The sequence below is a fragment of the Ostrea edulis genome, chromosome 10, assembly GCF_947568905.1.
Source record: "Ostrea edulis chromosome 10, xbOstEdul1.1, whole genome shotgun sequence".
NCBI classification, from domain to species: Eukaryota; Metazoa; Mollusca; class Bivalvia; order Ostreida; family Ostreidae; genus Ostrea; species Ostrea edulis.
The window spans coordinates 28260991-28278423 of NC_079173.1; the positions used below are offsets into that span (position 1 = coordinate 28260991).

General features: G+C 35.5%; 2 protein-coding genes across 4 annotated transcripts in view; one reads left to right on the forward strand and one right to left on the reverse strand.

The window, feature by feature from the left end:
- Nucleotides 1–6274: 6274 nt before the first annotated feature.
- Nucleotides 6275–15755, reverse strand: LOC125665709 (biogenesis of lysosome-related organelles complex 1 subunit 1-like). 2 transcript variants are annotated; one of them, XM_048898495.2, is made up of 4 exons: nt 12012–15755; nt 11735–11807; nt 8722–8854; nt 6275–6667 (listed from the first exon to the last, which is right to left on the reverse strand). In XM_048898495.2, exons 1-4 carry the CDS (start codon nt 12070–12072, stop codon nt 6572–6574), a joined length of 363 nt encoding a protein of 120 aa, XP_048754452.1. In that variant the 5' UTR covers nt 12073–15755; the 3' UTR covers nt 6275–6571. The 2 variants fall into 2 exon arrangements, with proteins under 2 accessions (XP_048754452.1, XP_048754453.1); XM_048898496.2 differs by lacking the exon at nt 6275–6667 and adding an exon at nt 7523–8060.
- LOC125665693 (integrin alpha-6-like) overlaps nt 12456–17433 on the forward strand; it is a 47148-nt gene continuing 42170 nt past the window's right edge. For both annotated transcript variants that reach the window (XM_048898459.2, XM_048898460.2), the window contains exon 1: nt 12456–12628. In XM_048898459.2, the coding sequence (XP_048754416.2) occupies nt 12456–12628 (173 nt within the window). The remainder of the gene's footprint in view (nt 12629–17433) is intronic.

The window sequence follows — 17433 nt, forward strand, 5'->3', positions numbered from 1 at the left end:
TATTCCGAAATTTGTTTCGTTCTTGTACTCAGGATTGTAATTTAAACGCGGCCTTTGAACATCCATATTGGAAATGAATTTCTTGTTGTCTTGGAAAAGATAATGATAACACATGGTGCAAGTCCAGAGCGTGAAGGTCGAGACGTTCAGATTCCCTACACTGTCCCGGCAAAGTTCCATATTCAAATCACAAAACTCAAGCAAGTGCTGCGCAGCTTGATATCGAACACTCTCTGATAAGACAGAATTCTCGGAGACCTTTCGTTGATTATGTCAATACTTCTGATAGATTGCATGCGTCAAATACTTGAAAACGTAAAGTCATATAAGAATATAAGTGCCAATTCGAAATTGGTACCATCTTCCTAATGTTTTATAGGCTTTGTGACTAACATTACTCCACAAAAGAAAGAAAATAAGATGATAGAAAGTGATGGAGGGCTTCTCGGTCCTGTGGCGTCTGGAACAGTGTTCCGAATTGCCAATTAATGGTCTTTTCTTATTTTTCGTAACGTCACGGAAAACTGGGATACATTCCTGTTTTAGACAACTTAATGGGTACCGAAAACTGCGATTTATTAAGTTTGTGAGAATTGTAAAATGTAATATTTCGGTCTCATATATATTATTTTATATATTTAATACATATACGTCAGATATGAATCTCAATTTAAGCATATACATGTATAATAATGATCAAAAGAAGAATAGATAGAGGATATCCAATGATTTAATGTAGTTGTATATAGTATTTATTTCACAAGAAAGACACTCGCAGAATTTTATTTTTATTTTCACGAGTGCGATATAAAAAAAAATTCCTGTCAAAATTAGTGAAATGAATTCCATATCTACAGCAAAGCATTGGATTCAATTGTCTGTTCATATTCATATTTTTTTCTGTCAAATCTAAAAGGTGCATGTATAGTAATACGCAAAATGACGTCACAATCAGTTGTTATTTTCACAGTGTAAAAATATCATTTTTATTCAGTTGATAAATTATGGTATTTCACTGTTGAATATGTAATAAATCCGATACTTTGATATGGCCATTCAGAAAATTACAAAGTGCACATGGAAGACACACGACATGGACGGAATATATATATATATATATATATATATATATATATATATATATATATAAATTGTTTTACACTTTTTAAATCGACTTTGGGTTTCAACAATACGCGATGAGAAGAGCGGCAACATCCAGCAAAAGTTAAAATATGATTAAACAAATAATTGGCATACCGGTAATACGAGGCAAAAGTTAGACCCTGGTCTTCGGAAATCAATACCACAAAACCCGGAGCAAATAAAAGCAGGCTTCGCTGTTAAAGTAAATGAGGAGATTTATTCACCTCAATACTTAAATGACAAGACTCTTAGTTTGTTATTTTGACAAATTGTAGTCTTGTTCTTGAAAAGAAAAAGTAAAGCAGTTTTCTTTATCGATAACCTCGATTGTGAGGAGGCCATCACATGCGTTCTGTCATTTTTGACGTATATTTCTAGAAATGACTCCAGCTTTCCTACATATTCACTTGATTGTATGATATTTACATTCATTGAATTGACATTGCTTTCAAATTACATGTTTGTTCTAAACTAGTTCGATCCGGTTTTTCGGTACCACGTGTCCGCGTTACAATCATAACCAAATATGGAGCGTCGTTAAGGTCAAAGGGTGCATTGGCTACTGTAACTAACGAGTCACCAATATGATATTTTAGTACTTAAATCTAATGAATATCTTTAAAACATACATAAAACTATAGAAACATATAAACAATGAAATGTTTTTCTTTGTTGTTTAATCGGGTGATGAAGGTAGCAATCATCGCAGAAAATTTTGCATAACCTACGCGGTTATACAAATTTTTCTGCCATGATTGCTAATTACCTCATCACCCGATGAAACAACAGAGAAAACATTTTATTGTTTAGATATATAAATTAGTATACCTGTATTTACATTTATCTGAGAACCGGACGCTACTCAGCCTATACAAACAGGTCATTTCTGTGAGAACGATGGAGTTATATTCGCGGTCCCTCGTTTCCACAGAAACAGCCATACAGACAGGTAATTTCTGTGAGAACGAGGGAGTTATATATATTCGTGGTCTTATAAACAACCCCCACGTTTCCACAGAAATTAGCAAACAGGTAACTGTTACAGTTTCCACAAGATGAAATCAACCATAGTGTTTTCATCACAGGCCAGCTGGATACTTGACCGTTGTTATAATTTTTTTCCCTAAATTGCCCCAATTTCAAACCAGATGAATCCCGTGAGGATCCGGTTAGAATAGGTCCCCAGTACCCCTTGTTTGTCGTAAGAGGCGACTAAATGGGACGGTCCTTCGGATGAAAACGCAAAAATTGAGGACCCATGTCACAGCAGGTGTGGCACAATAAAGATCCCTCCCTGCTCAAAGGCCATAAGTGAGCCTATGCTTAAATTTTGCAGCCCTTCTCCGGCAATGGTGACGTCTCCATATGAGTGACATATTCTTGAGAGGGACGTTAAACAATATTCAATCAATCAATCAATAAACCAGATGATTATACATTCTATTTTAAGAATTTATCGATGTGTAAACTCTGGACATTTTACTCACAAACCGAATAACAGTGCGAAACACTTTTATGTTAATAAGTTTGTGAATAAAATGTCCGTAGTTTGCACAGTGATAATTTTTTTTAAAAAGAAAGTTTGATTATGATTCCATTCGTTCACTGTACTAACAATTTCAAATATTTGAAAAGTTTCCCCGCACTACATTATTTGATTTCAGGCGCGTATGAATACATCACATTTTCGGAATTATTGATGTGTAAATTCTCGTTCAGCTTTATTTTTGTCCACTCAAAACAATTGTAATAAACGACATTGATATTGCAAATGCATAGTTGCATTGCATTAACACTGTCAAAATAACAAACTTTGAAATTAATTGTGTAAAACATTGTACTACCAAAGGACTTATGACACTAGGCACACGCACTACATGAATATGTGAAAACTGAACAGTCGTGGGGATCTGGGTTAGAATGGGTTCTTCAACCGGCAATGGTAATGTCTCCATATGAATGAAAAAAATTCTCGATCGGTACATTAAACAATTTATAACTGAACGCCATACAGTGTATAGACAAATAATGTATATCCAAACATAAAAATAAATAGAGAAAACCATATGAGGAAAGGTGAAGATAACGAACAGTGATCAATCTCACAACTCTTAGATGTATAAGCAATACAAAATGGGAAGTTGGGCAAACACGGACTACTGGATATACCAGAGGTGGGATCAGGTGCCTAGGAGGAGTAAGCATCCCCCGTTGACCGGTCACACCCGCAGTGACAAGGTAAATTCGTAGTCAAAATCAATGTGTCAAGAACGGTCTAACATTCGGTATAAAATATGCCAGACAGCACTTGACCAAATGATAGATTGTAGTGGCAAACTAGATCATTATAATGACCATAGAATTTGCGAAATACTGACTTTAAACGAGACTGTTAAAACCCTGTACCATCAACTTATTTATCAGTAGCCTGTCTCGATTTAAAACTGATCATACGCAGAACGAGCTCTTGCATATCGAATTAATTGAGAGACATCAACGTATATAAGTTAGCTTTCGGCTCAAGTGAACTAAAACGATGGCTTCGCTAAGGTATACAATTTGATGATTTAAAAACAATCATCACGAATAATGCGATTGAAAAGAGTGTATGATGTTTATAAAAACCACAGACACTTGGAGTATTGAAAATACACCCCCCCCTTAATGTTTTTTACAGCAAAAAATTTCTCTTTTGATTTATGTAATCGTTTCACGGTTTTCGTAAGCTTTAGATATTGACCTGTTGCCGGTATGATAAAATAAACAAGGTATGAAACAAAAATTTGTAAACAAACAGGGGGTCCCCGTTTCGGGGCACATTTTGCAAGTAACTAAACCCCTACTGTCAAGGAGATGTCATACTTACAAGTCTCTTAAACTCAAAACCCATCTCATCTCCTTTATTTGTCACAATCTTGCGTGCATTGATCGGACAGGGCTTCTTCTCTTCCACTGGCAATCTTAAAGGAGGTCATAGTGTACGAATTTGCTACACGCGCCGTGTGATTGGTTCGCACAGACATTGTTTAGTCTAGGGGTCATCCGAATGTCCGACAAGCACCGGTAACCTATTCTAATCTGGACCCCCTTTGATTCATTATAAATAGTATTCGTTATACCCAATAAATTCATATGTTCTAAAACTAGAGAGAATAATCCACTTCACTGTAAGTGTGAATTCATTATAAGGGTGTTCGTTGTAATTGTGTTTCACTGTAATTGGGAATTCATAAGAAGAGTTTTCTTTGTAACCATGTTTTACTCCAAGTGTGGATCTGGGTAAGAATAAGTCTTCAGTACCTCTGGTTTGTCTTATGAGGTGACTAAATGGGGAAGTCCTTTGGACGAGACCGCAAAAACCGAGGCCCCGAGTCACAGCAGGTGTGGCACGGTAAAGATCCCTCCCTGCTCAAAGCCCGTATGAACCAAGCCTAGGCCTAAATGCTGCAGCCCTTCACCAGCAATAGTGAGGCATCCATATGAGTGGAAAGCTCTCAAGAGGGACGTTAAACATTATACAATCGATCAACCAAGTGTGAATTCATTATAAGGGTGTTCGCTGTAACCGTGTTTTATTGTAAGAGAGAATTCATTATAGGAGTGTTTGCTGTAATCATGTTTTACTGTAAGTGTGAATTCATTATAGGAGTGTTCACTGTAACCGTGTTTTACTGTAAGAGAGAATTCATTATAGGAGTGTTTGCTGTAACCGTGTTTTACTGTAAGAGAGAATTCATTATTGGAGTGTTTGCTGTAACCGTGTTTCCCCGTAACTGTGACTTCATTATAAGGGTGTTCACTGTAACCATGTTTTACTGTAAGAGTGAATTCATTATAGGAGTGTTCGCTGTAACCATGTTTTACTGTAAGAGAGAATTCTTTATAGGAGTGTTTGCTGTAACCGTGTTTTACTGTAAGAGTGAATTCATTATAGGAGTGTTCGCTGTAACCGTGTTTTACTGTAAGAGAGAATTCATTATAGGAATGTTTGCTGTAAGTGTGTTTTACTCTAAGTGTGAATTCATAATAGGGGTGTTCATTGTAACTGCGTTTCACTGAGTGAATTCATTATAAGGGCGTTTGTTGTAACCGCATTTCATTGTAAGTGTGAATTCATTGTAAGGTTGTTAGTTGTAATCTAGTGTATAAATTGATATTACATATTTTTCTGTTTTCTAACTCTAATCAGCAGAGAAAGGTACACACAATGAGCAGGGGTGAAACAGTTCATCACGTGACCTACTATTACCCGATTACGTGACGAACTGTTTATCTGTCACCTGACGAACTGTTTCCCGATCTTTTGAGAAATTATTGCCCAATTAGCAGATTAGGTAATAAAACATGCAATTATTTCATGCCTACTCGGGAAACAGTCAAAACTATTGCCCCTCGGTAGTGGCCATTGACAAAATTTCCCCGGGTCTTCGCCACTACCTCGGTACAATAGTTTTGATTGTTATATCCCTATAAAACAGTTCCTATGTAACTCCTTACAAAAAAAGTCCAACATTTCGACTGTTGGACCGGGAATTGTTAAAATCGACTTTTGAAAAAAAAGACTGTTGACCGATGACGTCATATAGCGCTAACTCGAATTATCTTATCTAGTCGTTTGGATAAATAGAAATGGTGGATACACATTTTGCGGTAGCAAAATATAATTATTAATTGGGATATTGGGTGTATTTCTTTTGAACTTGTGGATACGGTGTTAAATGTACGCAATCAGAATGTCCCGTTCAAAGTCAACAAACCATGTGCATCTAGTAAAAGCAATCTAACCATGAAGGTGTATAACAAAACTATACAATATACTACATTGATTAAATTGTTTCCTATATGGGGTATAACAACACACTTGTGGACTGGGGTTGAGGGCAACAGTTGATCTGTCAGACCAGTGTGCAAACAGTTCGCTATGCCTTCAGCCTTGGGCAACAGTTTGCACACCGGTCCGACATATCAACTGTTGCCCTCAACCCCAGTCAACAACTATATACTGTTTCCCGAGTAGACATGGAATAATCGTATACTGTTTCACTGCAAGTGTGAATTCATTATAGGAGTGTTCTCTATATCGGGATCCAACAGTTAAACTGGTCAGACCTATATCACAATACAAGACATGTTTTTGTTTTTTTCTATTTCGTTTTATTAACAACATGTACATTATGAATAAAATACAATTAATGATCATTCAAACACAACAACTACTCATGACAAAAATTTTAAACATATTTCCTCTGAAGAACACTGTCATAATGCCAGCTGTGTAGTCCATAGATTAGTGATGTACATCATGAATAAAATGCAGCCTCTTGAGAGGAACTTTTTGGGTTTTTTTCCAGACTCAAGAAATTTGTGTGTGATGATCATGAATGCACTCAATAACTCCCTGATTATCTTTTTGTCTCTCAAAATAATATCATTCACCTTTGGTGTAAGCATACTCGAGGGCACTAGATACGGTCCTCATGTCTGTCTCGATACTTTTGGCCCAGTTTTCTACATCTCCCAGCTCCTGTTGAAATTGAGATATCACATCAACAATAAAGCTACCACTCAGCGACAAATATACATCCTGTCTGACATTTATTATGCAACCTTATCTAAGGATCAAATAACAAATGTCAATGGAAGACATTATCCACGTTCCTGGCCAATGAAACATGTACAAATCATCATACACATCTTATAACACATCTTCTACACCTGAGTCAGTCCATCTGTCTGTATTCATCTACACAAAGTCTTAGATTACCTAATTTAAGGAGGCATAGCACATTTAACATCAAAGAAAATTGTATAAGAGAAATTTTTGAAGACATACATATTTACACAGTAACATTTTGAAATTGAAAACTTTGAAATTTACCTTATATACTAGTGAAAAAAAATGCAGTTTCATTAAAGGAAAAAAGTGAACTCATGACCCACAGATCAGCAGTTTGCACTTGCATGTTAACCTCATGAACTTACAATGCACTTGAGCTACTTGTTTGTTTTACATCCCTTTTGAAATTTTTTTCCTTCATATTGAGACATCACAAGCGGTAGGTGAAGTATCACAAATTTAGACCCATGCTTAGTGCTCAGGGCCATAGTAGGGAGGGTTCTTTAGCTTGCCAACGCCTGCCATGACATGGGACCTCTGTTTTTAAGGTGTGGCATATCCAAAAGACCTGCGATCCTCACTTTTAAATGCCAAGCATCAAGCGAGAAACAATTACTAGACCTGTACAATAATGTACAAATGTTTACATGTATGCCTTACATGCAGGTTTGGTGTGGCCATGGCAAAAGCGGGGTTCGAACTCATGACCTCTCAGTAACGAAACAAATGGTCTACCATTGTTTTTCTACCGGCTAATATCCAATAGGTAAAATTGTTTTTAAAAAGGACAATGTAATGACTGATTTTTTTCTATGCATAAGCATTTTGTTTCCAAGGGAGTGAAGTCACTATGATGAAGTGTCATCCCTCCTTAATTATCTACATATAATGTACATTTATACAGTGTACTGCATATTGCTGACTCTGTAACCAGTCAATGCTGTCACTTGAGTTTTTGGGACCAGGATCTCAATTCCTTTAGATTGGGAAATTCATTGGAATTTTTTGTTAAGATTGGAAATTTTTTAATCAACACACAATCACTAAAGTTTTTCTTTTAATCATGGATCCCCCCCCCCTCCTTTATCAGAAATATATCTTTACATATACATTGTCTAAAAATTGGGAATTTCTGGATTAGAGATTGGAAAATTTTCACTTATTTTCCAATTTAAAGGTGGATTCAGGTGCCTAGGAGGAGTATGCATCCCCCGTTCACTGGTAACACCTGCCAGGAGCCCTATATCTGGATCAGGAACATGGAGTTATCCGTAGTCAAAATCAGTGTGCCAAGAACAGCCTAATAATAGGTATGAAATACATCAGACAGCATATGACCCAATAATAGGTTGTACATGTATTTGCAAACTAAATCGTTATAATGACAATAGAATTTGGGAAATGTTGATTTTAAATGACACTGTTGAAACTCCTTCACCATCAACTTGTTTGTCAGTAGCCTGCCTAAATTGAAAAACTGATCATTCGCAGAACAAGCTCTTGCGTATCGAATTAGTTGAGAGATATAAACACCATATATATGCAGGTGATAAATTGGAATATTGCTACATAAATATTTTGTATTGCGTACAGGAGTTCTGGGATTGATCACTGTTTGTTATCATCACCTTTCATGTGTGTGTGTATGTGTATGGGGGGGGGGGGGGGGGGGGGGTATTGACAATATTGGGTCTCATGACCTCTCATCCTCTATCAGGGCCATCATTTCCTCAAAGTTTATAGATTGAGTATCTGACCCATTCCCAATGACAAAAAGTCACCCATTTTCACAATTTGAGGAGCAAAATTTCCTAAATGCATTAACAAATTGAACTGTATATTCTCGGACATCCTAACTGTTTAAAGGGTTACCAGTGTGATATGGACCGATTTGGCTTGGGGAATAAACATCATCATGGCTAGATCAGCATTAGTATTTGTGGTAGTTCTCTTGTCCTTACCTTTAGTGCCGTATTGAAGTCCTCCACAAGCTTTAGCCATTGTCCAGTCTGTCGACAGAATTGGGAGGCATTGGCCTGCAGTATCTTGCTCTCTGTGTCCAGTTTTTTCTGATTCACATAGGACTGAGCCACTCTAAATGAAAATTAATTTTTTTGCATCAGATGATTTTCAAATATCATAATACATAATGTAACTTTCTAACATTTTGTCAATTCACATTTTACCCGATAGGATGACACAAATAAAACTGAAATTTTATCCAATTTTTTTTTTGCAAATATACTGTAAATTAAGCGTTTTTAAGTTTGTTAGATACAAACGTACACAATTTCTGAGTTACCCAACAGTAGATTTTCCTTTGTTGAACTTTTACATATTGTGAGACACAGAAAATACTTTTGTACACATGCAGTGGGTACAAATACACATAGCTGCATTCAAAAATTGCCTAAACCACTTGAACTTCCACAAAAACAAAAATTTTAACTTTAATTATGTATTACACTTTAATACATCGAAGTGATTTTAATTCCCTGTAATTTTAAAACATGCTAGGAATTTATCGGATATAATGAATTATGCTTACATGTATAACGAATCAATTTGTTTTAGCCCCAACACTTCACGGTAAGTGTGTTGTACAGTATTATCAGCTTTGAGCAAAATCAGGTAACTGATCACAAACAGAATTATATACCACTACAGTTGTTTGTTATTGGTGTTTTACTGCAACAAACTGCTAAGTCTTTGTAATTCGAGGCTTTATATACGTGTATGAAATCTTCCATTGACATTTCATAAATGTCTTTAATGAGCAATGGATGACCCTGGGTCAACGATGTCTTAAATGGCCTCTCTTTAGGTTTCCTTCACAGTTGAACTTTTTTTTTACATTGTTTAAGTGTCGGTAACCTGGTTTCTTTACCCAAACTAGGCCAAATGCCCACATTATTAACCTGATGTTTTCCTCTTGCATAATCAAATCTAAACCAGACATTTCCGAAATTTTAAAAGACAATTTCTGTTATTGCACCAGATCAAAATACAAATGAAGTTTTATCAACTGGATTTTAATATTATTTTTTTTTTTTTTACAATATATTCTAATTTGTATTAAAATTTTGAATAAACAATTTTTTAATACTGACAATCCAAACTCGTCACCAGGTCGCCATGTGGATGAACTATGTTAACAAACAGGTTATCAAAACTCAATTCAGTGTGGAAAAGACAACAGGTGACAAACATGGAATATCAAACCCTGAAGTGATCCGGAACTGGGCCAAAGACTGTTCATATGAGAGATTATCTGTAGAGTAATACATGATATATGACAGATGTTCACACTTCATCATGCAAACACAGACATGTCTTCATATTTCATTATGTAAAAAAAGAGTCGCAAAACAGGACTTTCGAGATACGGGTCCACTCTGACTTTTATCGCGCGTTGAATGTAATTTGTAGGGCATGTTACTTCCGGATTACAATAACAACTAAGTAAACAAGCATGGAAAAACTTCAATTGCTATCAAATTACTGTATTAAAATGCTATTTTTCAAAGAAAGGAATCGCTACAACCATTTTATAAGGAAATGCATTTGATTAAATTATGTGAGTTGGCGAGGAAAACAAATCTAGGGATCATCTTGAGGATATCGGTAAAATTTCACGCCTTCCATCCAAGGATACACGTCTAAATGCGTCGTTTTCCTCCCATCTGATTTACAACCAGGTACTAAATATCAATAGTGACTTGAATCGTCACCGTGAGACTGTACATTACATTTTACAGACCGTCTGCTAGTGAAACACCAGTTGCATCGATGTCAACTTTGCCCTACAATTGCTTACTATCACGTGACCGTGGTGTATAAATGTCAAGTCTAATCGGTCATTCCGGCACATCTCGAAAGTTCCATATTAAGTACACACAAAATATTACTTATATTCAATTTTACATTCTCTGAATCTTTTCTCTTATGTTTCTATTAAAATTGACATTGCTTTCATCTGTGACAATGAATGCATGTTTGTTGCAAGCTTGTTTGATCCGGTTATTTAGTACCACCTGTCTGTGTAATCATTAACAAATATGGAGAGTCCACAAGGTCAAAGGGTGCATTGGCTGCAGTGTTCGAAATTAACCATATACCGATAGACCGAGTCTATGTCAAATGACACTGGTCTATGCCAATTGTAATTGAGATAAACCAAATTGTCTATGCCAATCTTCTAAGTTTAAATCAATTGAGTTATCCCTAAAGTCAACATCTGATAAACGTTACGAGGAAAGGAGGACATTGTTATGAAATGGAAAGCAAATATGCTTTATAAGTACATTAGAAGTAAATAACAATGTTTTAATTTTGTGTTATTTTTTTCAATGTTGCAGTCTATGCCAATTTGATGTGGTCTATGTCATCTTGTTTTGGTAAAGACCCGTGGTCTATACCAAGTTTTAAACCAATGTTGAACACTGTGGCTGTTCCGTTTATTGTAACGAATGTGTCAACCATATGAGTTTTTTTAGTACTTAAATCTAGTTTATATTTTAAAACAATACCATGAATATAAACAATAAAATGTTGTTCTTTGTTGTTTCATCGGGTGAGGAGGGTAGAATCTTTGCAGAATTTTTTTTATATAACAATGTAGTTCATGCTAGAGGGTTTTGTGAATTTTTACATGAATGTTTTGAATTGCGCACCAAAAGTAGAGTGCTATAACTACATTTAATTTATGTAATATGCAATCTAAATTGCATACATAGTCTAATATCACAGGTACATATCAAATATATACTTGTATTTACATATATGTAAATGAACTGTTAGTAATTAGTTTATTGTCATTATATATCTCATATTGTGTAACATGATTGTATGCCAACATTCTTGGTGAATCAATAAATAATTGAAAATATAACCCGCTTACACAATTTCTAACTACCTTCATCAACCAATGAAACAACAAAGAAAACATTTTATTGTTTAAGTAAGATTCTTTACCCTCCATTGAGGTGATCCACCAGGGCATGTGTCAGAGCTGTGGACGCTACAATAGCCTCTTTTTTCCTCTTTTCTAAAAGTATGCATGAATGAATCAATGAATAAATAAAAGAATTTATATAGAAGATGTTAGATTTTTTTTTTAATCTGTCCGTGATACATTAATATTCCTCGCTGTCTGGCATTGTGGCGCTGAATAATAAATTGTATACATAACAAAGTGAAAGTAGAAATACCGAGATGTAAACAAATCATGGTCGAGGCACGATTCACAAACCTTGCCGCTCCCTCCTCACGTGCTGTTTTGCTTGATGTTGTTTCACAGCACTTGATAACATCCTGACTCTTGCTTTTGTAAAACTTCAAACTATACGTCGTTATTTCTGCTTCATCTTACAGGTATTCTCGTCTACTCAAATACTCCTCCCCGGAACACATCAGGAAGTAGTAAAATGGTTTTTCCTTTCGCCAAAAAAATAGTGTAATACAAGTGTATCGTAATGTTATCTTTATAGAAATAACGTTTACTTTTAAATTGGTTAATAATTCAGAACTCTTTTGTTGGACTACATTAGAAAAACTCATTCCCTCCAGAGGCTTTGAGAAGAAATTAATAATCGTGGTTTCTGTTATATATTATTCTTCCGCCACGTCTGAAACGGTGACATCTCGCGATTCCAGTTCTCGGACAGGTGCGAGACATTGGGACATTTACACAACAATGGCGGTCCCAGGTTTGTTGACATGGAAAGGACTGCTGTATCTTTTGGGAATTGTTTGCGTTTATGGATTCAATGTGGATGTGCAAATGCCGTTTATTAAACAGGGACCCCAAAATAGCTATTTCGGATTTTCAATTGCCCAGCACAAGATCAATACTTCAGGACAACATCTGTAAGTTACTTTTTTCGGCATGCCTAGCCCTCTATCAGCTTATTGCATTTATTACCCATCCTATGCATTCCATTAAATACACTAGTGGAAATTATTCATATCTGAAAAAATACCCTGTGGCAATTTAATTTCAATATCAAATTTAGAAAAGACTAAATTAAAAAAAAAAAAAAAGTGGGAAGAAAGAAAAAAGATGAGTAGAAAATAAAAAAGATGAAAAATATAGTACAAAATAAAATAAATTAATTAACTAGCAAGCTTAACCAGACAACAGTAGGTCGAAACTAATTTTGTACTACTTCAACTTCAATAATTATATCCTAAAAAAAAATATATCATAATCTTGATCATTTTAGGGGACTACTCAACAACCAATATAAATCATAATTGCCCTCTCTCTCTCTCTCTCTCTCTCTCTCTCTCTCTCTCTCTCTCTCTCTCTGTCTCTCTCTCTCTCTCTCTCGTGTGTGTGTCCTCACAGAGTTAAGTTCATACAATGCAAAAAATGTCGCATAATAGTTTTTGTAATGTTGAGGCCGTCTGCTCAGCACATGTGTTTTGAATTAGGAAGAGTAAACATGAAGCTCAGGAATTTTAAGGTGAATTGTTATTGTCACATATGGAACTGACAAAAACCATAAATATAAATTTGACACAAATACAGGAGAAGGAGTGCTAATTATCGCCTAGGATTTCATGTAACTCTCTGATGCAACAGTTACTCACGAAACTGCAGATCTATCTGTTTCGTTATTGGAATCTTATATCTATCATATTATATTCCTGTTTCATGTACATCATATTTAATAAATAAGAATCCCTTGGGGATCCGGGTTAGAATAAGTCCTCAGTACCCCTTGCTTGTCGTAAAAGGCGACTAAATGGGGTGGTCCTTCAGATGAGACCGCAAAAACCGAGGTCCCGTGTCACAGCAGGTGTGGCACGATAAAGATCCCTCCCTGCTCAAAGGCCATAAGCGCCGAGCATAGGTCTAAATTTTGAAGCCCTTCACCGGCATGGTGACGTCTCCATATGAGTGAAATATTCTCGAGAGAGACGTTAAACAACAATCAATCAATCAATAAATAAATAAGATCATGAGTGCTCTTTTTAAATATAGGTTACAAAAATCCTGCTTATTTCTATGATTACCACAGATAATTTTTCAACCTTTGATTGCAATTTAAGGGCTAAGACCATTCAGTTTGGGGAAAACTGCAATATTTGGTTGAAATTAGGAAAACACTTTTTCATTCTTAAAATTGTTTATGACTGAAAACTAACTGATTTTATCTACCCATTTTTAAAAGCAATCTTCAGTTTCCTGTTTTTGGTAGTAAAGGCAGGACCAGCTGGTTTATTCAGAGTAAGATTTTATCAAAGGAGATTAGCATCGTGGTCTCTGCTCTAAGTGGTGACTGAATCTAATACTTTTCATTTTCTTTATCATTCTCTGAGTTGAAAGAAAACCCCTTGGAGTTTTTGTTAAATAAAACCCAGTCACTGTCATGACTGTGTTCACTTTGGACCCAGTCTCTTGTTGATTTTCCACCTGTTCACTCGTCAGGGTAGGGGATTTATCTTCAGTTTTGAAATACTATGAAGCATATAGTTTTTACTATAGATCTTCTAATCAAACTTTAGGATGATCGTATTTTTAATCATTTATAATACAACATTTTTTTTTATCACATTGACAGATTTAGAGACTTAAAATGCAAAGAAAGCTACAAACAAATATGTACATGTAAATACTAAAAAGAGTGTCACGGATGATGAGTTCTTAATGAAAATCAAACAAAAAAACTTCAGTCTTCTAAATTACTTCTTGATGAAGAACACCATGAAATAGAAATTGAGTATGATATAAATGTTCATTGCTTATAACGCTATGATATGATATATATTATTTTACTGTGTTAAAATATTAGAATAATTTTATCTGGTTTTTATGTGCCCTGTACATACATGTCAGAGAGACATGCATAAATCTGTAAAGTGTTGGCAGTCAGTTGTGTATGCAATCTAATATCTATCATTTAAATGTGACCCCAGAGGTCATTGATTGTGGTCAGGGGGTGGACATCTGATAAGAGGACAATCGGACAAATTTGATCTTTATAATTGAATAGCTGTTACCTCTATACATCTCTTTTATAGTTCTCAGGGTCATCATTATCCCATTATTTAAGGAATTATGTCTCTCTGGGGAGATCCTGGAGGGGGAGGATCATTGTATTATTGACCGGTGAGGAGGTAAGGTCATAACTGCTATCTCTCAAGATATGTATTCATGTGTGAAACATGTTCATCATATTTACAGCTTTAAAGTGTGGCCAGTCAGTCCGTATAGAAGTTTGAATTATTTAGCTATTCGAAACTTCTTAAGTTTTAAGAGTCTTGTTAAATCAAATGAGACATACTCATCAATTTTAGGAAGTTTCCAGGAAGTGGATTAAAGATGTGGTAAATTCAGAATGGGCATATATCATATAGTTCTAATGGGTCAAGATTTTATATACAGTCAGTTCAGTTTTCTATGAATAGATTTTCTCTACAATCATACAGTCATACTTCCTCATTAAAAATACTTTAATTTCCTCAAAATGATTATTGTATGAGTACATATTTGGCAATGAAGGCATTTTAGAAATGTCAGCTGTATTGTTAAGATCGAGTGAAATTTAAGGCAGAGTCAAATTAGTGTCTGAGTTATAAATAACTATGATCTTTTCGGTAACCAAATAATAACTGCATTGCATAGAGAAAATGTAGGTCTACACAAACACAGTATACTTTATAAATCTAATGGCGCACAATATGGCTTTGTACACTTTTCAAAGCTGCACAGTCAATTGTCCACTATACTTATTTTTGAATGAAAAAAGAACAGATAGGAAATTTGATTTGATCACTCAGCATTAGTCACCATTATTTCATTCAATAATTGATTTTCCCCTATAGTCTACTGATGATGAAGATGAGATGACATTTTTCAGTTGCAGAATTGTGCAGACTAAATCTCATTTTCGGCCCTATTAACTAATGCATCGATCTTGAAGTTGCCTTATCTGATTTTTTCAGTTACCGTCTCTTGCTGCAAACAGTCAGATCATCAGTAAAAAAAAAAAACACACCATGCAAATCCTCTCTTCTATTGTTTTGATCATTGTGTGCTTTCAGCTGTTTCTACTCAAACTGACTGAGGGCTAATGCGGATTTTTTTGGGGGGCGCTAGGGGTTGCTCCCCCTACTTACCACATGTGGTCTATATTAAACCTGTCCCTATTGTTTGTTATAAATTGAGAATTAACGGTTTCATTACCCTTCAAAGCCAAACTTTCTGATTATCACAATATTTATCACAGGCTCATTTGCAATTGATCAGGCAATTATTCTGAAATGGATATTGAAGAACTGATAAAAACCTTTGGAATATATGGGAAAATAGGTGTTGTAGATATCAAACGATTTCAGTGTCGTTCTGCTAGATTCCAGGAGGTTATGCACGTTAACATGTGCGTGCATTATATGTTGTACTCCAAATGATACAGCCCATGTGAGTAAGGCCTGCTAAATACCAGGACAACTTTTACACATATTACACTATGCTCAAGAAGATGGAATTTAATGTTTGAGGTCTTCATTTAATCTTGTTGATGGGAAAAAAATTCTCTTTTGTCATGTAAATTGATGAATGAAGAAAATGATTAAATTATGAATACACATTGCCAAAATTCCAACCAGTGATCTTGTTGTTGAATGGGAAGATGTGGCTGGGCCAAATAATTTTAAAACTCCCATATCGAGACAGTCAAGTATTAAATCACAAACACATGCATGTATAATTATAACATTATATATATATATCTTGCACGTCGTTCCTCCCGAGCCCACCATTAAACTATCTGTCTTTATACCCACAGTGATGGAAATTGTCAATCAGACTAAGTGTATAGGTCCCAGGTTAATGAAATGTGTCTGTTGAAGGACGAACCATTGAAAAAGAAGAGTCATTGGGCAGGCTCCGATTGAGTATACATTTCAAAATGAATGCCTAATGTCACCAAATGTCCCACGACATTCCACTAGATTTCACTAGCTGACGTTGCAGTGAAATACGAGCTGGCTGCCAGTGGAGTATATTCAGTATGTACATTGTTTAAGATGACACCAGATTTTTTAGATTTTAAAATGCAGTGAGGTGTTAAGTTATGCGTTTCCCTATAATGTGTATAAAGTCACCAGTGTTACAACAAGGTCATTGACAGGAGACATATATAATAATTGTCTATTGGGGAGGGGGTTCATTAACAAAAATATTGGCAGATAAAAAATTCTTTAGATTATAGATTGCTTTAAAGGAAAATATAAAGCTGCTAATTTTAGCAATGCATGGTGCTTTGTTAAAGAATGCATTGTGTAATAGACTGCATGTTGATTGTGTGTGTGGGATACACTACATGATTCTGATAATTCATAATGCTCACACATGCACAGACGAGGGTGGGGCAGACCAAACATCCTTAACTCGCGAAGAGGAAGTCTCAATGTAAATGCTAATTTGCTTTAAAACATGCTCTCTCTGATACTTTTTAAATGGTTCTGACATACAGTGGAGATACAATAATCAAAAGTCAGAATAGAGGCTTCAGAGCATGTTGGGAAAGTGTAAGAAATTGAGGATGTTGAATGTTAAGGAAAGGCTGGTGACCTCACAGGGGTTGTTTAAGGTCTTGTAAGGAAGGGGGGTGGGGTGGGTAAGGCCCCATTCCCAATACTGAAAAGAAGGTATTTCCCCCAAT

Coding starts and splice junctions, on each gene's coding strand:
- LOC125665709 (XM_048898495.2), bottom strand. CDS start 12,072: ATGTTATCAAGTGCTGTGAAACAACATCAAGCAAAACAGCACGTGAGG. Junction 11,808..12,011: donor CGTGAGGAGGGAGCGGCAAG/GTTTGTGAATCG, acceptor GCATACTTTTAG/AAAAGAGGAAAAAAGAGGCT. Junction 8,855..11,734: donor GTGGATCACCTCAATGGAGG/GTAAAGAATCTT, acceptor ATTTTCATTTAG/AGTGGCTCAGTCCTATGTGA.